Source organism: Lissotriton vulgaris, chromosome 6 (assembly GCF_964263255.1).
Source record: "Lissotriton vulgaris chromosome 6, aLisVul1.2, whole genome shotgun sequence".
Lineage (NCBI taxonomy): Eukaryota > Metazoa > Chordata > Amphibia > Caudata > Salamandridae > Lissotriton > Lissotriton vulgaris.
Window position 1 is genome coordinate 1,361,364,954 of NC_141694.1, and position 24,206 is coordinate 1,361,389,159.

At 45.0% G+C, this 24,206-nt stretch overlaps 1 protein-coding gene across 2 annotated transcripts in view; it reads right to left on the reverse strand.

The window, feature by feature from the left end:
• The window catches only part of USP34 (ubiquitin specific peptidase 34), a 2,709,276-nt gene that overhangs the window by 2,526,816 nt on the left and 158,254 nt on the right, over positions 1 to 24,206 (reverse strand). For both annotated transcript variants that reach the window (XM_086927486.1, XM_086927485.1), the window contains exons 4-8: positions 20,833 to 20,883; positions 18,760 to 18,909; positions 17,935 to 18,002; positions 12,478 to 12,670; positions 1,111 to 1,172 (exon numbers count right to left, since the gene is read on the reverse strand). In XM_086927486.1, coding sequence (XP_086783612.1) covers positions 1,111 to 1,172; positions 12,478 to 12,670; positions 17,935 to 18,002; positions 18,760 to 18,909; positions 20,833 to 20,883 — 524 coding nt within the window. The remainder of the gene's footprint in view (positions 1 to 1,110; positions 1,173 to 12,477; positions 12,671 to 17,934; positions 18,003 to 18,759; positions 18,910 to 20,832; positions 20,884 to 24,206) is intronic.

Genomic DNA, 24,206 nt, shown 5'->3' on the forward strand with positions numbered 1-24,206 from the left:
ATGTGAAGCAAGGTTTTTTAAACAGCATGAGTTGGTTGCCAAAGATTTAAGATTTAAGCCTGCTTTGGTAGAGGTCTTTTCAAAACATGTCTAACAAAGTTTCTTCTACCATTTTTGCCTGCTGGGTTGCAGGGACTAAGAGGAGGCAGGTTTGAATATTTTTCATCTTAGAGAACACATTGCACAAAGCACAATGGTCTCTAAAACTTTTTCGCTGGGTAAAGGTTTGAAAAACATTAGGAAGATGGCAGACAGGTCAGCAAGCATAACTTTCAGAAAGTTCTACTTTCAGCTGGTGAGGGATTTTGCCTATCTGGGTATAAGCAAGCTTTATATAGCACAATCCTTCCTTCGGTCCAGCCACAGAATAAAAAAAATTATGAAGGAACATTATAGTTTAGTTCTTTAGTTTATAATTAAAACAGATTGTTTTTGTAGGAACAAACGTGAAACAAAGCTGATAAGGCTGTGAGATCAGCACTTGTGAAATTTGTTTGAGGTACTTGGTATGTCATCGCAAAGAAGGAGGCATAGTATTGACATTCAAGCCTCTTTCAAACACTTTGGAGGATTTTTACTGGTGACCTTTTCATCGTGTGACTGTATTTTTACCTGGAGGGGTTGCTGAAAGATGTGGATTATCAATATGGTATGGCTGTTATTTTTGTGCAGTAAAGAAAGGTAAACCTAATCCTTCTCTGTGTTCTGAATAGAACTATAGCTAATGACTTTCGCTTTGCAATTCAATGCACAAGAAAAGAAAAAGTGAAAACAAAGAATTGCCACTCTTTGAAGCAAACCTGAACAGTATGAACCTCCTAGGTTCTTGAGACAACTAGGAAGAAGTAAGTATGGTGAGACAGATGTATATTTATTATGGATAAATATGGAGTTCAATAATTTGGTGAAATTTGAGGAGAAAAGGAATGTAGGTCTTTTGGGTTTCAAACGCAAAATTGTATTGTTAAACATCCTTCACTGAAATATCGACAAAATACTGGTTACAAACAGAAAATGTAGCCAACACACATCAATCTTGCTCCATTGTTATCATTTTATAGTGTTAACACACACATATATATATGTACACACACACATTTTCCTACTTACGTTTCTGTGTCTGAAACCAACGATTCATTATTGCAAACATCGTTGAAGGTGTGAAGTTGATTCTGCGTTCAAAGAAAAGAACACAATGATCACAAGTCAAATATGTTTTCAGATTGTACATTAGACGTAAAAAAATGATCTAAACCCTCCTGAAAACTGCTGCCATTTTAAATTTACGGTCATGGCATTTTGTCTTTGGAAGCAAGGGGTTCTTACTTGCAGCACAGAACAAAATAAAGATCAGAGAACGGATAGTACTGGTTGGAATGATAATCCATCTCCTTTACTCCCTTTTTATCTCTCCAGTTCTTAGCAGTCACAAATTATTTCTTAAGTGATAGAGAATGTAAATGAACATCCAGATGAAAAAAGACGTGTGGGGTATTTTTATTTGCTGCTACCTATGGTTATAGCTGACAATTTGTGATCTGATATATTGGACTCATTTGCAAATGTAACCACAACCAAAGCCCAAATGTACCTTATCACAGCTCAGTGATGAGGGCCTAGACCAACCTATAGCTTTCAGAGTTGAAGTGCTTTTCAAAGAGAAGCCTTTCCTGTGGTCTGGGGACTGAAAGAGCTGAGAAGATACTAGTTTGGGACTCACCTTCAGCTTCAGAGAGACTACAGGCCCCTCAGGTGGCTTAAGCAAATGAGGGGAGAGAATCTAAAATTGCTGAGGTGGTCTATGTCCCTACAGGGAATGGACTCTCCAGGTTCTTCTGCCTTATTGATGATAACTCCTGGGAGGTTGGGTAGTTCTCCCCACTTTCAGATGGGCGGGGACCCGTGTTATGTATTTCAGCCTTAAGGTGGTCTTCCCCCAAACCTTTTGCCTACTTACCTCTGATTTTTGCTGGATTTAGTTTTGTTCGCCTTAGGACTCTGTGCACATTACCACTGATAACCAGTGCTAAAGTGCTTGCGCACACGCCTCCAAACATGGTTTGATTGCCATATACCTAATTGGCATATTTAATTTACATACAACACCCTTGTAGAATGGTACACCAAATACCCATGATAAGTAAATTAGATGCTACCAGTGGGCCTTCAGCACTTATTGTGAATGCAGTGTTGCACTGCCATGCAGACATCGCATTCAAAACCCAGCCTTAAAACTCCCCTTTTATTACATATAGTTGATCTTTAATAGAGGCCGTAGGTAGCCCATGGGGCAGGGTGCAGTTTAATTAAAAGGTTGGACATTTTGTTTTGGGTTTTGGGTTTTACATGTCCTGGTAGTGAAAAGCTCCCAAATTAGATTCAACTACTGTGAGGCCTACCCCTCCCATAGGAGAACACTAGGGATTCCTTTTTACATTTAATTAGCTGTATTTTCTAATTGGGAGTAGGTGGATATGTCATGTTTAGTACCAATGAAATTGCAATAATAAACCCTCTTTAAAGGTGAAGTTGCATTTTATATCACAATTTTGAAAATGCCACTTTTAGAAAGTTAAGAAACCAACAAAGAGGGGTCGGCCTGTTTAAAATCAGAAATGCTAGGCCACTTGACATAGGTCAGAGCTAACAAACTGAGCTGCTGGAACATGAAAAACAAAAAATACCTATAGCCTAAAATGATGTGTTCTAAAGAAACATTTTCTATCACCACCTCAACGCAATATTAACAATTCCACAGAAGCAGAGTGAAGCAGCAACAACTCCATGCATTTTCGTGCAGTTAGAAATGCTGATGTCCACATCTATGGAAAGAATTTCATATTCATGGAAAGGTGTGAATTTATGGTATCTGAAGCGGATTGTCCTCCAGTTCTCAGTACTGAGGAGAATCCACAATCTGGTCTGGGTTTTAAATGCGTCGACAATTATACCAGGAAGACCGTGAAAAGTGGTGCTGCTACACAGGGAACCTTTGACTTGACAAATGACTGTAGAGTCCCTGTGCTTCATTCATGTAAAAGAGAACTAGCTTGCATCCCCATGTCTTGGACACATTGATGACGAGGGGCCTTCTCCCACATTCCAGTAGAGGAACCTTCAGACCCACTCATCAGTTCACTTCTGATCAATCAATCAATCGAGGGTTTATAGAGCGAGCTACTCGCCAGTAAGGGTCTCAAAGCGGGGGGGGGGGGGGGGGGGGGGGGGGGTTAGCTCTGGATCAGTCGAAGTGCCAGGTCTTGAGGTCCTTGCTAAACGTGTGCAGGATTGGGGACCGTCTGATGTTCACAGAGAGCTCGTTCCAGGTCTTGGCTGCGATGTAGGAGAAGGTTCTCCCGCCTGTTCTGTTTCTGCAGATGCGGGAGACCTCTGCCAGGTTGAGGTTGGCAAAGCAGAGGTTCCTCTTGGGTATGTGTGAAAGGATAATCTCTCGCTGAGGTATTTGGGTCTGATGTTGTTGAGGGATTTGTAGGCATGGGTGAGGAGTTTGGAGGTGACCCTCTTCTCGATGGGGAGCCAGTGGAGGTATCGTAGGTGTTGGGTCATGTGTTCGTGACACAGTGTCCCAAAGACGAGTCTGGCCATGGCGTTCTGGATGGTTTGGAGTTGGTGTAGAAGAGTTCTATTGATTCCGGCGTATAGGGCGTTGCCGTAGTCCAGTCTGCTGGTTATGAGAGTGTGAGTGACGGTCAATCTGCAGTCGGGGGGATCCATTTGAAGGTCTTACGGAGGATGCGCAGGCAGTTGAAACTAGAGGACGTGACGGTGTTGATCTGGCGGTTCATGGAGAGGGAGGAGTTGAGAATGATGCAGAGGTTTTGTGCGGGGTCTGAAGGGGTGGGTGGGTACCCGAGGAGGGGGGGCAACTAGGTGTTGTCCCAGGCGGAAGTGCAGGGTCTGAGGAGGACCTCTGTCCTCTCCGAGTTGAGCTTCAAGCAGCTGTCTTTCATCCAGGCTGCCACGTTCTTCATTCCTTCCTGGAAGCAGAGTATGGTGTCTTCGGGATTCTTTGTGAGTGGATGAGCTGGGTGTTGTTGGCGTATGATACAATGCTGAGCCCATGCGGTTTGATTATGTCGGCGAAGGGGGCCATGTAGATGTTGAAGAGCGTGGGACCGAGTGATGATCCTTGGGGTACTCCACAGTTGATATCGGTGGGTTGGGAGGGCAAGGGCAGGAGTCTGATCCTCTGGGTTCTGCCGGAGAGAAAGGATTGCATCCAGTCGAGGGTGGCTCCTTGTATCTCCGCTTCGTGAAGTATGGCTGCAAGCGCGCGATGTGAAACGGTGTCTAAGGCTGCGGAGAGGTCTAAAAGGATGAGGGCCGCAGTGTGTCCCTGGTCGAGTACCATGCGGATGTCGTCCGTGGCGGCGAGGAGGGCGGTCTCGGTGCTGTGGTTGCTGCGGAATCTAGACCTGCGGAAGGACCTGGAGGACTGCATGCTGCTGTAACCTGCTGTGCACTCTGCCAGAAGGATGCTCTATCTGGAAGGACTGCTTTGCTGCCTTTAGCCAGCCTCGAACCAACAGAGGCCAGTCCCGCTGTTTCGATCTGCATCTTCACTTGCACTCTGGACTACCAGAAGTGACATTTTTTTTGATAATCCAGTTTATTTGCATTTGAAGAAACAAACTAATCAAAGACAGCACACAGATACACAATAAATCAAAGTCTGTCCCCAGCTTACAGCAAGCATCCCAAAAGTAAGTGAAAAATTGCAAGGTAGTTACTTTGCTGAAAAAACAATATAGAGATATAGGAGAAAGGACATGCACATATCTCAAGATAGTAGATTCAACCATTTACCCCATATCTTATGAAATTTCTTGGGACATCCCCTGGCCTCAAAGAGGGGTTCTTCTTGAGCCGTGGACCAATCCACTCCTCGTTGCCACTTTCTCACATTAGAAGGTTTGGCTTGGGCCCAGGCCCCCGCGATGTCTCGCTTGGCCACCGCCGTGCCCAAAAAGCTCTTGTTGGCTCTGTAGCCATTCAAGCCATCAAAAACACCCAGAAGAAGGCGTATAGGATCGTGAGGGACCTGCCACCCCAGAACCTATGTACAATTCAACTCCCCACCCGTCCAAAATAGAGCAAGGGCAGGACAGAACCATACCATGTGGAAGAAATCGGCCGGGGCATGACTGCATCGTGGACATTCCGGGGAGGGGCGCAGCCTTGCCCTGTGCAGGCACGCAGGAGTGAGATAAGCCATATGGAGGTAATAAAGTTGGATGAGGCGCAGTTTAGAGAAAGTCATTAGTTTTAGGGGTTATAGAGGCATCACGCCAGTTCGCCTCCTCCAAGCGACCCACCCAAGCCTCCCAACTGGCTCGTATTGAATCTAAGGCATTTGGGCCATTGTTCACGAGGGAGCGGTATATCCTGGACACCCCCTCGCCCAAATCCCACATCATAACCTGAGCCTCCAGTGGGCCTGACCTTCTGCAACATGCCAGAATTTTTATTTCCATTTGGAATTTTTTTAAAGGAGGGGTGCTGCGTGGCACCCCTTCCATGGGTCATTTTGGGACCGGGGACCAAACGTCCCCAAGCACCGAAATCCCGACCAGGTCCCATTGCCGAAAGCCCAAGAGAGACGCTGTCTCGTGCAGCCACGAGCCGTGCCACAGAGGTGTGTGTTGGGTAAGTTTCTCTTCCCATCCCGTGTATCACAGGGCGGAGCACCAGGCCACCAGGACCGCTCTAGTGATAGGTGGAATAGTTTGTGGAATGGGGGCCCTGTATAAGTAGGCTTGGATTTGCGGAAAGTCCATATTAATAAGCTCCGTCCGGTAGGCCGGGTCAGACCAACCGCCTGTAAACCAATCATGGACAACAATAAGTCTGGTGGCTAAGTAGTAGAGATGGAGATTTGTCACACCCATACCGCAGTCGAAGGGAGGAATCCGGCAGCGGGCCAAAGCTATACTTGGTCTCCCTCCTCTCCACAGGAACCTATTAAGGACCCCCTCAAAGTCTCGGAACCAACTACCAGTGAGGTGGAGAGTGACATTCTGCAGAATATATAGGAAGCTGGGGAGAATCAGAATTTTGAAAAGCGCCCCCCGTCCAAGGGGGTTAAGGGGGGGGAGAGATTTCCATTGTTTTAGGTCTTGTTTGGCCTTTGCAATCAGGAGTGTAATGTTAAGAGCCCATTCCAACTCCGGGAGCAAAGCCACCCAGATCCCGAAGTATTTAAATGATTACCTTCATAAAGGGATATTGGACTGCCAGTCGAAGCAAGCCCTCGAGGGATGGAGGGGGGACTAGAGTAGATTTGCTCATGTTAAGTCTCAGGCCTGAGGCGTTTTCAAATGCCTGGAGCACCTTCAGACATTCTGGGCCGGAACGTTCAATTCAGCCAAGTACAGCAGGACATTATCCGCATATAGGGCGATCTTATCCACCTGATGGGGGTCCCAAGACCATCCCTGGATTTAGGGGTTGTTATGTATGAGGTAGGCCAGGGGCTCCATCGCTGCAGCAAATAGGAGTGGTGAGAGAGGAGACCCCTGACGCGTGCCTCTCCGAATTGGGAACCCTTCTGGGAGGGCACCGTTGGTCAAAATTCTGGCTTTAGGGTCAGAGTACAGGACATGGATAAGGCGTCTGAAATGGGGCCAAAATCCATCATGGCAAGAACATCCTCTAAGTAGCCCCAGTCTACTGTGTTAAAGGCCTTCTGGAAATCAATGAGCGACAAGGCGAAGTATGGGGTGAGGAAGTGGCGATGGGCCAAGGCGAGGTAAAGGCGTCGTATACAGTGCAGAGTACTGCATGCCGGCATGAAGCTACATTGGTCCGGATGAATAAATTGGCGTAGCAATGGGCGGAGACGTTGGGCCAGGGCTGTGGCACAGATTTTCATTTCCGTGTTATTTAAGGACATAGGAAGATAGTCCGAACAGGAGGAGGCGGTGGGCGGTTGGGTCTTGGGGATGACCACTATAGTGGCAAAGTCAGTCTCAGAGGGGGAGATGCCAGTCTTAACCATGTGTTAAAAGAGGTCAACTAGGTGGGGCACCAATGAATCTCGGTAAACCGCATAATACTCTTGTGGGAAACCATCTGGCCCGACTTCCTCCCAAAGTGCAATTGGGAAATGGCCCCACGAATTTCCTCCGGGGTAAGAGGGAGGTCCAGATCAGCCGATTCGGCCTGAGAGAGGTGGGGCAGCCGGACCCCGCACGGTCCAGCAACCCATCCAACGAGGCCTCAGGGGGCCTGGTGGAGTAGAGCTGTGCTTAGCAGTCCCTGGAAGTGTAGTGGTGGGTCCCATCCGCATCTCGGATTTCAGGGATAACTCTATTAGCCTTGGGGTACGATACCAAGTTGTGAAGCAATTTCCCATTCTTGTCTCCCCATCCGTATACAAGGGCCACAGAGGAGCGCCATAGCGTCTCGGCCGACTCTAGGGAGATCTGGCGGATCTCATTCCTAAGCATCGCAAGCTGTCTAGTGAGGTGAGCGTCAATCGTTTCTGCAAGGGTCATTTCTAGCCTCAGGGCTTGTGCCTCAAGTTGGGTCAGGCGCTGAGTATGCGCCGCCCAATACGCGTGTACAAGACCCCTGGGTACACCAGGTAGGGTGGGCCTTATCAGCTTCCCATAGTGTACCGTAGGAAGGGACCAATCCCCGGTCCGCCAGAAAGTAATGCTGCAGTTCTACTTCGAGCGCGTCCTTAATGTCCGAGTCTTGTATAAACCATGCGTTCATGCGCCTGACCGTAAGCACCCCATCCACGGTGCCTCCCAAGCGGAGGGAGATGGCTCAGTGGTCCGAGATACCACGGGGAGGATAGAGACAGTGGAGTCCTGTTGCCAATCAGTGGCGGGCAGGAGGACCAAATCAATTCGGGAGTGGGTATGGTGAGCCACGGAGGTGTGAGTGTACTGTCTAACCTGGGGGTTCAAAATCCTAAACGCGTCAGAGACCCAGAGTCGCCAAACAATTGGATAGTTGCCTGGAACAGGTGAGGCGTGAGGAAGATGAGTCACCTGTTATATCGAGCGATGGCTGCATAACTGCGTTGAATTCACCTCCAACAATGGTCTGCCCTGGCGACAGGGCTGAGATCACGTCTGGGAAGTGTGGCAGGGGGGGAGGGACAATGTTGATAACAGGTTCAGGACACCACTTTCAAGCATACCAGATATGAAAATGTAACAACCCTGCACGTCGGACTTCGCATGGATAGGGGTGAAGGGAAGACCCCTCCGGGTCAATATGGCAACACTTTGCGAACCCCGCACAAAACCGGAGTGCCACACCCTATCGAACCCATACCGGACAAGGAAGGAGGAACGGGTCCCCAGGAGATGGGTCTCCTGAAGGAGGAGCATGTCAGGCGCATGGCGTTGGGCCCACTTGAGGACCGAGGCATGTTTGATGCGGTCCAACAAGCCATTCACATTCCACGAAAGGACATGAAGGGATCTGCCAGGAGTGGGCATCTGGGTAGCGGGTCATATAAGGGTGCAGAGGACATGGAGCGTTCGGGTCCCAGGGGAAGTGGTGCAGCGCAACTAGGGTGGATAGATGTGGCATTGATAAGGTGGTGTGTAGTCTGCTCCCCCTTCCCCCAGCCTCCCTAGTTCCACCTCCCTCCTACCTCCAGCCTTCCCCTGCCCCAAGGCCCCCCCCAGCAGCGACCATAGCACCTAGTGCGCAGCAGATAGTGGTGTTGGAGATCTGCTTTTCTCTGGGAGGTGTTGGAAGATCTCCTTCATTTCATTGCAATGGGCATGGTCAAACCTAGACAATAGCCCAATGGAAATGGTAATCTGCCAAAAGCTGGCAGATTGTGCAGCTACCCTCTTACCTGCAGCATCTATTTGTTTTCTATCTTTACCTGGTGGAGGGACATCTCACCAGTAGTTTGAGAGTTAGTCCGGGAGTTGGGTGGAAGTTAACCATGAAGAGGATCAGTAGGAGAAGCTTTGTATTTTTTGTCCACCTTATGGGCAATGACTCTGCCGCGGATGTGGTTGTGAAAGATGTCGGGGGTGAGGGAGTATGCCTTTATGCATGGGATGATACTGAGCAGAGCAGTGGGTGGAGGGCAGGGTCTAAAAAAGGAAGTCCTCCTCTAAAGGCTTAGTGTGACGATCGACCTTGGGGAAAGAGGCAGCCCTACCAATAAGTTCATGGTAGGATATGGAGTCAGGACGGACAAGGTATAGGTCGGAATCAGACTCCCCTCGTGGGTCAGCATCCCATAGGTGTCCCATGGATCCCCCTGAAGAGAAGTGGTGAAGGTATCCCCTTCGCCCTCTCTCCCTAAGTCTGCTTAAGGTGACCCCTGAAAAGTATAGGGAACAGAGTTGCCTGAAGAAGTCGGTGGGGAGGGCGAGTGCTGTGGAGTAGGATGAGGTGGTGGTAGTGTAAGAGTGACAGGCAAAGGGCTTGTAGCCTTGTCCACTTTCTTGACTGCTTGGCATGTCCAATAATTCCTCAAACGACTGCTGCCGTTTGGACTGTTGAGCGACAGAATATCAGGCCTGTGTGGGAATCTATCATTAAGTGTTTTTACTGGGAGTCGATCTCCACCTGAAGTTTATGGAGAATGGGCTTGATGGTCCACGAGGCAGTGCTGAGTCTTGCACGTCAGGGATTGAGCGGTACAGTCTGAACAAGAGATATGACCCACAAACTGCGAGGGACCTTGTGACCCACAGTTGAACCACAAAGGATCAGGCATTTTGGACCGGACTTGTTACTTAAATAGAGCTCTGGTGAGCCCATTTCCCCTGACTATACAGCTTGATTTGTATATACTGCTGGCCAGATTAGGTGCTCCCCTCAGTCCTGATGAAGACCCCACCCTAAGGATTGAATCACCTTGATTTCTAAGGGGTCGAAACGTTGTCCACAACTACCTACTATACAAGCCTTGACAACAGAAATTGAATACTAGTGTCATTTTAGGCTATGTACTGTCACTGGAACAGTTGACCTGAGATAGGCCGGAAAGGTCTCACTATGCGAATTTGATGCATTTATGTCACACTACCTCTCCCTTGTCATTCTCCCTCACTGACTCACTTTGACCCAGAACACCGCCATCTTTCCCTACCCTATTCCTGAGCACCGTCTTTTACAAGTATATGATTCTAGATGTAAGAGCAACTGGGTTGCCCAACTGAAGTGATTTATGCTTTGAAATTATATTGCATTCATTACAGATTACATCTATGTTTTGAAAATAAACTGCATTTACCTCTTATTGTAAAAAATTAGTGCTGTGATTGCTGTAATTTCTTGTGTATGGTAGCTACCGTGACCATCAGTTTATTGTACAGTAATTGTAACCCGGGTCTGGTAGCATTTCGGGTAACCCATTTATACTTAACACAGTCTTTCTGGTCGGCATAGAGGGTCTCGGCTCCGAAGTTGATTTTAACACCAAAGTCGTCCGCTTCAAGGCAGACGTTGGCAGTGCCAAAGTAGTCGGGCTTGATGGTTTCTACGGCGTTGAGCTAGGCGTTGCATCTGAAGATGGTAATTGTGCCAACCAACGCCCGAAAGCAGTGGCTGCCTGGCAATCTGTCTCTGGTGCTCCAGAGTGGCTGGACAACCCTTCGGAAGAGGCTCCTTAGTTTGGGATCGGGGTGGGGCAGTACTGTACTCATAGTTGGCTACGCCAGTGGAAGACATCGCAAGAAACCTTGTTATGCTCAGGAGACACCCAAATCACAGACCTGATAAAGATAGGTCCGAGGATATTTCACATTGCAGCAAGGACCATAGTGAAATGGTTTCCGTTCCATCACCCTGAGGACATGGTGGAGGGGGGCACAGTCAGGAGACTGAAGGAGGCCCTGAACGGCTAGAGCCCAAGTGGGTTGAGGTTGACAGAGAACCGCCTGGTCAAAGCAGGATTTGTCGACCCAAAACAAAAGAAAAAGAGAAACGAGATCGAAACAATACAGACAGAGGGATGAAACTCGTGTAAATAGAAAAGAACAGAGCACCATGCCTGTGTCTAATTGGAGCACACATAAGAACCTAACGGCTTAAAGAAAACGAACAATCTAACAATGGAGACAATGCCCATGCACATTACCAGCAAGAGAAGGTGTCACAGTACTTCGAGATTAGAAAGACTTCTTTGAAGAAAAACTTGCACACTTCCAGGCCCAGAATTAGATAGCAAGAGTAAGCACAGCATGTGCATCTACAGCCACACATACCTCAAACATGTTTTCTTCTGACCTCCCTGGTGATCCGTTTTATCATGTTGTATTCAACGATGCTCTAATTAACAGCTTATTGTTTTAGGAACACTCAGTTATCAATGTCTCACATTTCACTTCCAAAGCTAAATCTGAAATACATCTTTATTCAGTTTATCTGCGTTTTTAATTTCACAGGACTTTACTTTGATACCTGCAGCGATGGTCTTTCCTAACTCTGCTAAGTGCAATTAACACATTGAGTTTGCTTGTCCCTGCCCTTCTTGATCTCCGCACTCATAGCTGATTTTCAGTGTGTATATACCTGCATACTTCTTCCCTTTGGAGACTTGGAGACAATCAGCTCAGCCAGTCCCTCACAGGAACAACGTGGTAATATCTCAAGATACTCTTGCCCTGAACTCAAATATATAAATAACACTCCACAGTGAAGCATGTAAAGTAATTGCTGCATCTCCCACTAGACCATTGCGTATTGTGGATAAAGAAATCCTACATTATAGATTACTACGACTTCACTGTTTCTCACCTTGTCAATTACAGCATTTTGGGAACAGTAAATATTGCAAGTTTTAAGTTGGGAATGGGTGCCTGACACCTAAGCCAACACTTCCCTGGGGATCAAGCCATGCCTGCCCTCAGACTATTTTTAGTAGGAGATGTGCCTTGAGAAGTACAGATAATAATTAAAATGCAAAATAGATTAAAAAAAGCAATTGCCAGAAATGTTACAATTTCAAATGTGTCTGACTTAAACGTCAGAAAAAGAAGGGTCTCCAAGCCATAGAATAAGCATAGAAATGGGTGGACAAACTAACTATGTCTCTGCTGGCATATTCATATATACTACATGTGGCTGGAGACCATCGTTTTATCTGGGCTTGTGTAGTCAATTATCTCATTTAAAAAATCCAGCTCTCTTATGGTGCCAACAAATACACATTACACAAATCTTATGTCTTTCCAGAACTTTGAAAAAGGCCTCTGAAGTTCAACAGGTAAGTAATATATTATTTCTTTTAAAACATAACTTCCTCATTTAAATAAAACACACACACACCCTTTCATATTCCCGTTTATTATCCATTAACACACTTCATTTTATATCTGAGCATTTTTATCTAGAATGCAGTATCACTTAGTATTTTTTTTTCTTCTTAATCCAAATCACTGTTAAGCAGGTTCAATAAATTACATTATATAAATGCGAGAGTACTACGTATTAAATAGTATTGAAAATAATTTTAAAATGACCAACCGTGATCTGACTTAATCCAGCCAGTCTCATTGTTAGAGTAGGTGACATAAAGTATTTAAATGCAAGATCAAGGCTTTCTTTATCGAAGCATAACGCAGTGTCCAGGGGTTCCTTAACAGTGCTCCACATTAAATCTGCCATGTTACGTGCAGCACTTTGTCGCAACTCCTGGTCTGACAACTTGCATAAATATCTAATGTAAATCAAAAAGAAAAAACATTACATTTTAAGATTCATAATTGACAATAAATCTTTAACAGTAGAGGTCCGGAATAATTCTGAGCATTCATCATCAAATAAGCAAGTAGCCAAAATACCTGAAGTATTGACTCTGGCTTAAAATGGAAACTTTGCTAGTCTGGAATTTATTGACAAGAAGGGGAGTTGTTTAAATAATATTTTTTTAAAAAAAGGGACCAGATGCATTTTCATTATGAAGGAGCAATAGGTATTTTGCAGATGAAATTGTTAATGTGCAAATGAACAATGTTTCTATTTTTTTTTAAACAAAGTCTCCTAATGGCAAAAACTCAAAATACACATCTTCCGATATAATAAGGGGGGGCTATGCAGTTGTTTGAAATTAAAATAGAACACCATTAAATATTAAAAACTTCGGAGCAGATTTAGAGTTTGGCAGAGAGGGCACTCCATCGCAACTGCAACAGAGTGCCCCCCTTGCCAAACGCTCGGTCTGGTCTCCTGATTTAGAGGTGGGAGGACTACCAGAGTTTATGACAACAGAGTAAAGTGTACTCCGTCAGCATAAACCTTCGTAAGACGGCCTGAGGGAGTTAGGGTCATCAGCGATAAGCCACCTGACCATCTCCCATATTTAGAGTGGGCGACTGCATGGCTTTTTTTGCTATCAATCGGCGACATGGCAGTGAGGGAGGGCAAAACCAGAAAAATTACCCCTAACACCATAGGAAAAAATTCCAATGGCACAGGGATCATTAGTGTTTTAAATTTTTCTAAAAAACTCTCACTTTGAGAATTTGTTTAAAAAAAAAAAATTGGAAACGTTTTATGGCTGCCCGTCATGTTTGACAGCGTATTCTATCAAACATTTCCCACACTGCCAGAAACCGGTATGATGGTGGTGGTGGTTCATGCCAATATATAGAGATGTACATGGGCCAAATAGACTTATCTAAATTTGGTGGGTAAAGGCCAGGAGGCGGACGTAAAATCCTCAACCACCCTGTCTACCTTTACTCCATCCGCTAAACTCTAAAAGAATAAGTTACTTACCTTTGGTAACGCCTTACCTGGTAGAGACAGGATCTAGCTGCAGATTCCTTACCTTTAGATTGTCCCCAGGCACCATACCGGATCCAGTATTTTTCCTTTTTTTTACAGTAGTTCCTCTGCATGTCATTAGAGGGCAGCGAACTACTCTGCCTACCGAATGCGACGTGTGCTATGTGCTTACGTCAGTTTGACTTTTTTCCATGCCAAAAACAGAGAGCCACTTATTCAAAATGCTCATGGAAACAGTGTGCCCAAACAGGGTCATCTTTTTATCAAAGCAATTACTCAGTCCTACCGAAAGGCACAGAATGCCCAGAAAGGGAACTTTTGAATAAAAGGAAAAACTAGTTGGCAGAATGGGGAGAAAGGGTGGGTCACTAAGGAATTGGCGGCTAAATCCGGTCTCTACAAGATAAGGCAATACCGAAGGTAAGTAACTCATTTATCAGATAGAGACATCTAGCGGCAGATTCCTTATCTTTGAATTAGGTGCCCAAGCAATACCATCCCCGGACGAGGGGCTGCGAACTGATCCAACTAAAATATCCCTGACAGGACTAGCCTGTGTGTGATAAGATAAAGCGACCAGTTGCTCTAGGAATATAGGTGGGGAAAGGGAGACGCTTCACCAGAAGGTCTGTGGTAATGCCCGCAGGGGACTGAAGTGAGTAAGACATTGAAAAGCATGGGGGAAAACTTTAGCCATAGAAGCATAAATACTAAGTAGCTCCCCTGATGATAGATCTATCTATCTATCAGCGGAGTATCCAGGGGCATGGTACCATATAACAGAATAGGGGGAGTGGAGGCATATCACACCCCAGTTGAAACATGAAAACAACGCTACTGACGAAAAGGTACAATCAGTAGGTTGACACATCAAAAAAGAAAACAGAAGGTTTGAAAGCCCTGCTAAAGTAGAGAAATGAAGATCAGCACCTGGGTCTATAAGAAGATCAAGTTGAAACCAAGGCCCACATACGGAAGGACTAGACCGATAACCAGAATCCTTCAAGCAGAAGGAATCTGCAAAATAAGGAAGAAGTGGTATAACTAACCCCTAAGGGTTAGAAACTATATCAAATTCTGTGAAGATGTGGGAAGAACTCTCGGGAAAAGAGTCCAAAAGAAGCAACAAGCCTCCTTGTGAAGCAATCCCTAGGGAGAATGAGCCATAAGGTTCAAAGAAAACAAGCTCTAGAAGACAAAAACAGCCACAAACACAAAAATAGGGGTCAGATGGCAACATCTGAAGAACAACCAGTACGGTACCTAAATGCAGAGGTTGTTAACTGAATTGTCAAAAAAATGTTAGCTTTCAGAACAAAGGTACAAGGTATTCCCGAAAGCAAAAAGTAATAACAGCTCCTCTCAAAGATTAAGCAGAGTATAGACAGCAAGGGGGTGGCACAGGTCCACCCATAGCTGAAATACAGATAAGATACTGCAAAACGTATTACTGAGAGATCAGTGTAAGGAGTCTTTCCTGCCACTGCATAGCGAGAGAAGCACTAAAAGAAGTGCCAGCTCACTAATAAGGGACCTAAGTGGGAACACTGCCCAGGCCAGGAGTTGACAATATACCATAGGCCAAGGCTATGCCACCAGTCTCATTGATTCTGCTAGGTAAAGAAGGATGCCGATTAGAATTTAAGGCATACCCCCATGGGGGCGCGGGTGCAAGGTGGAAACCCTCAGCACTTTTTTTCTTGAGGCACAGAAATTGAAGTCAGCAATAAGGGATACTAAAGTACCAGAAACATATCTAGGAATGCCTATAAGTGATACAGAAGAAGGTCACCGTAGAACAGGGAACAACGCAACGGTGCATTCGCACAATGTAAGCAAAATACCCCTTATAGAATTAACTTGGGTAGAAAAACCACCTTGTACCAGCAGGCGTTGAAGTCCACTGCCACATAAAGCCTCAAAGTAATATACGTCCCAAGTAATGGGAACTACAAATTGACATCGACATTCTAAGAATAATAATAATACCTGCAGAAGGCAGGAACACCTCATCGGGTGCCACCAGTAGGTGGAAAAAGCATTTGAAAAGCAAAACCAACGGCTCATATATCATATGTGAAAGAAATCAAGGATGAACGTCCCAATACAAGCCTAATACAAGATGAACTAGGGATGTAGATGGTACAGAAAACAGAACTAATATTCTGTTCCACCCCGACCGTCCTGAAAACCCTGCAAGGCAAAAATCGGCCTGAGCACTGGAAAGATGTACACCATCAAAGGGCGGGTCTACCAAGGTGGCTTGAATATCCTCCGAAAAACAAAAGTTGCGGAGCCAGGCATAACGTTAGAGTGCCACTGAAAGAGTCATGGCTCGCCCTAGAGTCTGTGGTATCTATACCACATCATATCATCAATTTAGCTGCTTGTTGCCCATTTTGGAGTATCTGGGTAAGATCATTCCGGGTCTCATACGGAAGTTAGGGTAGCAGGCGTGTGACCTAATCCCACAACACATGAGAAAATCTGGCCTGAAAATAAACAGCATTAATTGACTGCAAGGCGGAACTGGTGGCAGAGAAAATATGCCTACCATAAGTATCAAAACTCCTGGTCTCCCAGTCTGGAAGGATGTTAGGGGGGCGCTGAGGTCAGGGGAGGCTATAGCGGCCTGTACAACAAAACTGCTGCAGGGTAGGCTGCCCGAGAAGGAAGGCCTGGTCCCCATGGGCAGGTCTGTATCTAGGTGCTATAGACCGGTCCACATGGACTCCCCTGATGGGCTTAGCCCAAGAGTCAAACAAAATATCATAGAAGGCTTCACTGTAGGGAAGCACAGGCTCAACCCCGGTTTGGTCCTGAGAAGCACACCAATCAATGGGTCAGAGGCTACCTCCACATAAGGGAGCTGCAGCTCTAGAACCACAGATGCGCTCTTAGGAGCTCAGCAAAGGTGGAGCTCACCTTGGTAGTGAGGCCTGGAGGAGAAAAGAGGGCAGAGGATAGGAGGAGTCAAGGTTACTAGCCTCAACAAGCCAACTAATCACCAGAGAAGGCTGGACAGTGTCATGTATGAGGTGAACAAACCTAATCTCCTCTCCTTTGCCTTCAAAAATCTGTTCTCCCAGAGGAAAGACAGTAAGGTTCTCCTCAAAAAGTTAGGAGAACGGTGTCCAAGGCAAGCTTCACCTCTGGCACTACCCCCAACACCATCCAGCGTTGATGCGGCGAAACCTTGGCATCAGAGCGAGGAGATGGCGTAGCGTCAATCAGCACCGCGGACATCGGAGTTGATCGGGCACTGGTGTCACTAACTAAAGCAAAGAGTGACCCTGCCACCGTGGATTCAGTCAAGGCTCCTCTGACCACCTTGGGGCAGAAAAGCACACCAGAGGATGGTGGAGACCCAAACTTACCTTTGGATGTGGAGGTCGAAAGACGCCCACGGTAAGGACTTCTGAAGCGGGCTCTTGAACGAGATCACTAACAACGCAAAACCTCCAACAAGCGCACCGCATGTAGATTCATGCATGCGTTCCCGCAACGGTTTTGGGTGAAGTTGGCGACAAGAGTCACACTCCTTCGAGTCATAGTGACCCCCAAGGCACCACATGCAAAGAGTAGAAGGATATGTGGCCGAAATCTGCTGAGTTCGAATCACGTTGACATGAGAAAAAGGCGCACTGTTCCATCGACAAAAAAGTCGAGGCAGGCCAGACAACAGTCTGAGGAACCGTTCTCTGGATCCGCGTTTGAAGCACGGAACAGGAGAAACTGGCATCAGGGTAGGGCTTAAATGGACTCTGTCGACGTCACGTCTGGTGGACAAGGTCGCTAAGGACTCAGTCGATCAATGCCCTCTAACGACACAAAGAGGTACTGCTGTAAAAAATGTCTGGATCCAGTCTGGTGCCTTGCGATAATTCAAAGGTAAGGAATCTGCAGCTAGATGTCTCGATCAGATCAGGCCTATAATTTGTCAGTTGTAATTTGTTTGTACAAAAGAAAGTCAAACATAGGATGAACCAAATAAATAATACAAACATATCTGTTAATGGGCCAGCAGACAAATACAATTGACTCTTGAAAAAATGGTCAGGAAGTCTCACTAGGTAGACCAACTGGCAATACAGAAGGAACAAAACCACAAAATTTGTTCTTCCACTTCTCTGGTTACAGATGATCTAAAAAACCTCAAATCAATTTGAGCACATTTTAACACTCCCCACTTGCCTTATAACATATGTCCTGAAGGGTATAATGTGCTGCATAACAGCAGGGATGTGAAGCCATATTCTGATCTAAAAACCAAACAAAACAGACAGGGATAAATTCCAACACAAGTTACAGCTCTAGTGTTAATATAGGAAGAAGCACTTTTATTATAAGATTCTGAAGCTTACATTAAAAAAATGGTAGTCTGAACATAAACTGATGCAAGCATTTGTGACCGAATACCTAGAGAAGTAATATGGTTGCAGGAGTCCTTTTATAAGGAGTGATGAAGAATGAAAAGTTAAGTTATTTTGAAAATGGTTCAAACTAACAGAAATCAATTCAAGAAAGGGACAAGAGACTGCTCCAGTACCATGAAGACAAAGTGCTAACAACCCTGAATATTACAACCAACTGGCTGTCATATCATATCTTATGAGTCCACCATCTCCGATTCAGCAGAAGCTCAAATATTACCCACCTCCTACCCAAAATAGCCACTTTCTATTATGTTTTGTAACACCCACTAGTTAATTTACAGAGGCACCATCGCATCACACACCCACCCATATCGTGGCTTTTAGAATCATGGAAAGTTGCTACTCAATTGCCCTACACATCAGTGCAGCTGACAGCTCTTACCCCACCAACACAATGCTTAATCAAGACTAAAGGAGTCATTTTTGTAGTAGCAAAAAATATTGTTTTTCATGCATCACTGGAAAACTAATGTAAAAGACAGTACGTATTTGTGAACGCTCGGCTAGCCAACCATTATTGGCTTCCACTACCTCAAATAAAAAACTTTTTATGTTTAATATTTGAAAAGCAAAACATACTTACATTTGACACAACAGTAATAAAAGCATGTGCTATTAAAAATGGAAGTGATTCGGGAGTGCCAAACTCAAAACAATCCTTCATGAGAGAAAGGCCATTTTTTCCGCAGAAAAGACAAACATAACGAAGTAGATGCAAAGGAACTTCTACATCCTGCAGAAAAAAAATTATTTAAATTAAAAATCAATCATTGTTAAATTAACTTTCCTACAAGAAAATACATGTCCCTAAAATAACATTTTAACTTCCAGTGACCCAGGGTTCTGGAACAACTTCTTTGCCAAGGAAGTCAATGCTCTCAAGCTCAATATCGAAGACACAAATCAGAAGGTTTGAAACATAACTTCACATTCAAACATATAAATGCACATATAAAACATATTAGGCTTGTGCTCAGCTTTGTCAATCAGGCTGCAGGTCGAGTACATTGAAAAGGATGCTAGTTCAGTGAGCTTTCCACTCACGCCTGCCCTTTCCTACATTCAGCACATACTTGTCACTCCTGCTTAAATGGTGACAAACTTAATTTTATGCTTTTGAATCGGGTGTGGGGGTGTAGATTCTCTATTCTCTTCTATATTTTCCCACTAGTTGTATGGCTCCCTTCCGTTTTCAGATACTCATTCAACCTCATGTTTTTTGCATTCACTATTGGGGAGAGGAGTTGGACTAACGGCTAGGGCTGTCAACCTCGAATCTGGGGTACCGGGTTTGAGACTCAGCAATGACCACAAAAAAAAAAACACAAAAAAACGAATGTGTCCTGGTGCTATGTAAAGCGCTCTGATACCCGATATCGGGTCAGGTTCGCGCTATATAAAAGTCTGTGAAATATAAAATAAAAAATCCTCCATACTTTTCAGTGTTTGACCAACATTTTTCATGCCTTTGTTTGCTTGATCAATGCTGTGCTCTATAATTTCTTGAATTTTCTAATACTCTTTTTTTGAGTCATCTCTACCATTCCATGTGCTCGTCATTTGCTTCATTCTGCAGTCTTTATGCACTCTTTTTTCCAGTTGGGTGTGTAATGTATTTTGTTCTCTACTATCTCCTCTAGGGTGGCTATCATTTTGTGTGCGTGCTAATTGCATGGGTTGCCTTTCCTTTGGTCTCCATCTCCTTTGTGATCTTTCTCATATTCGATTTACACTCTTTCTCTTCCTTGCTCTTATTCCGTGTGTCCTTTCTCGGTTAACTTTTGCCTTTCGTCTCTCTGTGGGCTATTTATTTCTCCTTTACATAGTCTGCCCCATTCTGTGAGCACTCGTTAATTTTTCATTATTCTGTGTGCCTCAAACTTGAGGCTTTCTGTCATTTTCTTTTCTATTTCATGTTGTCTCCAGCCTTGTCACTTCTGATGCTTTTCTAGTGCTCATCCTTATTTCTTTTTGCTTTGTCACCTACTTCTCACGAAAAGATTTCCATTTTTCAAAACGTCTTAGATATGTATTGTTCCATTCATCAATCGCTCTCCTACATTTCGAACCTCTCTCTATTCATTCCTCCCTGCTCTACTCACTTGCAAAAAACTCCTTAGCAACGAGAAGACCAAAGGATTGCTCAGTAGGACTAAGGTTACCTGATGATCCCATATAAACAGTAACAGTAATTTCCGGTCTTTTATTTAAGAGCATAACACATTCTATTAGTTTTAGTCTAGGTTAATTGCAACTGGACAAACTGGGCTAACTCAGCTAACACTGAAAAAGGAAAACCCAGGGCAGCAAATCAGTGTTCCTGATGAAATGTAGTCATTCGGTCCCCGGATGATCCACCCCAACCCAGCTACAGGCTGAAGTTGAGTTATAAGGTACTCAAAATGTAGACCCAGAACAATCAGCCGTCAACTCATTTTGTTATGGGAGAACGAAGCCAACACATAAAAATAAATATTTGAGGCTGTGTATGTTTTGTTTAATTTGTTACCAACAGAGTTCAGTATTATGTTAATAAAAAAGAAGATACAATACATACTTTCTTAGGTTTATGTGCATTTGCCTGAAGTTGTGGTACTACATATGTAACAGGTTAAATTTTTATAAGCAACAAAAAACAAATAATAAAACCACTTACATTCATATCACAAAACGCTCCTAATATATTACTTTCTTGGGCTGAAATATCCTGGTGAGACAAAATAAAGTGTTAGTTGCCACATGAAGTTTGCAAAAACGAATTAAATTGATAACATGGTGTCTTTCCATATTAAGTTATTTACCTGTAACAATTGACTTTACCTGTACACAGTTTCACACTTTGAATCATTTCAATTCAATTCATTGAGATTTTGATGTCTAATGAGGTCCACATTAAAATGAAACAGGATATATAAAATGATGGTCACAAATATAACAGAATTGTCAAATTACAATTACATATTTAAATCATTTTCCACAATAAATAAATGAAATTAAATACATAGGCCATTTGGTAGAATTAAAACCATTCAGAAGCAATTCATAAAAGTTACGGTTTTATGCAATAATCATAGCCACATAGCAGCAGAGGTTTATATGCAAATTATTCTAATGAGAGAGGGATCAAATACATTTGTGGCAGAAACTTAGTTCTCCCTTAGCAGCAAAGGTTGTGTGTAAATTATGCAAGAGGTATAGAGACACTGAATGGAGCAGGATATATAGATGGTTGGTAACCAATATAACGGAATAGTCAAATTACAATTACATTTTTAAAACCGCAACAAATACATTGAATTAAGTACATACGCAATTCGTTAATATTAAACTTTCATATAGGAGCAGTTTTCAGAAAATGTACTATTGTGTGCAAAAATCCAGTCACGTAGCAGCAAGAGTTTATGTGCAAATTGTTTTAAAAGAATAAAAGATCAGACACATTTGTGGCTAAATCTTCACTCCCCTTCACAGCAAAAGTTGGGTAGAAAATTATTTTAGAGAGTAAAATGGCACAGGTAGCCATAGTAGAAATCTGCAAATAGGCCTTATAATTACATACCTGGTCATGAGAATAACGGTGGGCCCCCTGATGCAAGCAGGAATTAAGTTTGAATTTCCTACCTCCTGCTGCAAGTTCCTTCTTTCTAGCTATTGCCATATAAATAGTATACCCTTGTAGGAAAGTCGGCTCTGCTTTCATGGTTACCCCCACTTTTTACTAGAGCAATTCTGTTTAAGGACTTTTCTGACTCAGGACCCCAGTCACTGTGCTTTCTCCCTATATGTGACAGTGATAAGTACTTCGGTACCTTCCTAATTGGCTACTGGTGTACCTTTCTAAGTTCCTTGTATAATCTACTATTAAGGTACCCAGGGCATAGGTACACCAAGGATTTCCCATGGGTTGCAGCATGTATTATGCTACCCATGAGAGACCACTCAAGTTGTGACTAAAGGTCTGCCTTGCATGCCTGTGTAAGCTGGTGCTAGCACCACTTACAACAGATACAAGTTTTCTTATATCTGACGTCACTGCACTTAAAACCGATAAGACACCCCGAAGGCAGGCCTTTTAATCCTGGAGGCAGGGTGCCAGGTTAGAAGTGTGAGGATGCCCTGCATGAGCAGGTTGTAGGAAGGTGGATATCGGACTATGGTTACCCCCAACTTTTTGCCTAGTGTTTAGCTGGTTTTTGACTTACTTGGCCTGGGATCCTGCTATTCAGGACCCCAGGCTTCCTGCTCTCTCTGTTAAAATGGACTCCATGTACCTTAGGTACATATCTAATTGGTATTGGGTCACTCTTGTAAGTCCTTGTACAGTGTACCATAGGTACCCAGGGCATAAGTGCACCCAAGGCCTACCAGGGGCTGCAGCATGTATTATGCCACTCCTGGCTGGCCATCCAAATCTGACACAACTGGCTGATCAATCAGCTGGGGCAAGGTGGTGTAGTCACCCTTTGCTTTAGATATAGTATACCTATATCTAAACCTAAAATGGACACATATCCTCCTATAAGTCATTCCTATGGCAGGCCTTAGTAATCCTGAAGGCAGAGTGCTTGGAATTATGTGAGATGGTGCTCTAGCATGAGCTGAGCCTGTCTACAGCTTTCGGAACCAAGTCCTTTAGCTGTTTCCATGATAATGCTAAACCATATACTCTTAAGTGCATTATAACCTCGCGGTTATTGCTAACTTTGGCATAGCATTATCAAAACATGTCGAGTAAGGTGTCATACGAATTGTTCTGGCGACGGGGGTAGCATTCCACCCTTCTAGAAGGACACAACATGTATGTAACTGTGAACCCTGGTTAAAGTTAACTCGAGCCTCAGCATCACAAAAAGGATGCTGCCACCACAGACACAAGTCTGACCTCCTGCTGCTGGGAGTCCTTCTAGCGAGGGAGGCTTGGACAAAGGGTTTCCTGCCTTGGGAGGTGCTAGCACCACCTCAGACAGGATTTTGTGTATTAGGTAGGACAGGCCTGGAAGGAATGAGACAGGCCTGGAAGGAATGAGACAGGCCTGGGGCACACAAGGTGTCCCTGTGCATACACCGGTTCAAATCAGTTGCTGGGGCACTCCAGCCCCAGCTCTGGCGCGAAACTGGACAAAGGATAGGGGGTGTAAACACCCCCCTTCCTGGTCCCACCCATAGGAGGGACCTAGTCATAGAACAGCCCCCTTTAGGAGAATAAAGGTAGGAGCTGGTACCATTCCAAATTTAGATTATCCTGATTTGAAACTCTACGAAGTAGAAACTCTGGACTTCGACGTTCTGCTCCACAGAAGACTGAAGAAATCTCCCTTGTGGCCAAGGAGTGACCACCCTCCATCTGCAGGCACCATCAAGCATCCTAGCGGTTCACTTTGTCGTCTTCCCGAGTGAATCCAGACTTCAGAGCCTGATGAGACCCGGATTCCCAGACCTCTCCGATCTCTACCTATATCTGCAGCACAGCTGAGATCCGTGGGTGCGACGAGACACGTGGGACCGGCCATCTTGGAGAAACTGCACTTCGATTCCAGCACGACTTCAGAGGCATCCTCGACGAAGTGCTTTGGGATTGAGAAGCCCCAGCCCCGAGCAGCTCCGGCACAGAAGACCAGCCCTCCAGCATCCACGAGATCTGCGTGGGGCCCTTTTGCTTGATTGCTGCTTGACGCGTTGTCTGGTCACTTGCCGGCTGGCTAGTGGCCGCCTAGACGACGATCCTTGAAATCCACACCGCTGGTCTGGTTGCTCCAGACTTGCCCCTGCTTCCCTGGAAAGGAGAAGCATCCCGGACCCTCCTGGTCCGCACCAGACGCCTTTTCCACTCACCGCGTGGGTTGCCTTTGCCAAGGCCTGTTGACGCCGAATCCGGATCCAACACCGCCGACAGCGAGAGCCTGCGTGGGACGGCTCGTGCCTCCATGCTGGTCGTCGAAGACACCACCTGGTCCACGTGGCTGCAGAGTCAAGCGTCCACTCTTCACCTGATTGCGACAACAGCATCTGGTTCCTTCCTGGTTCCACTCC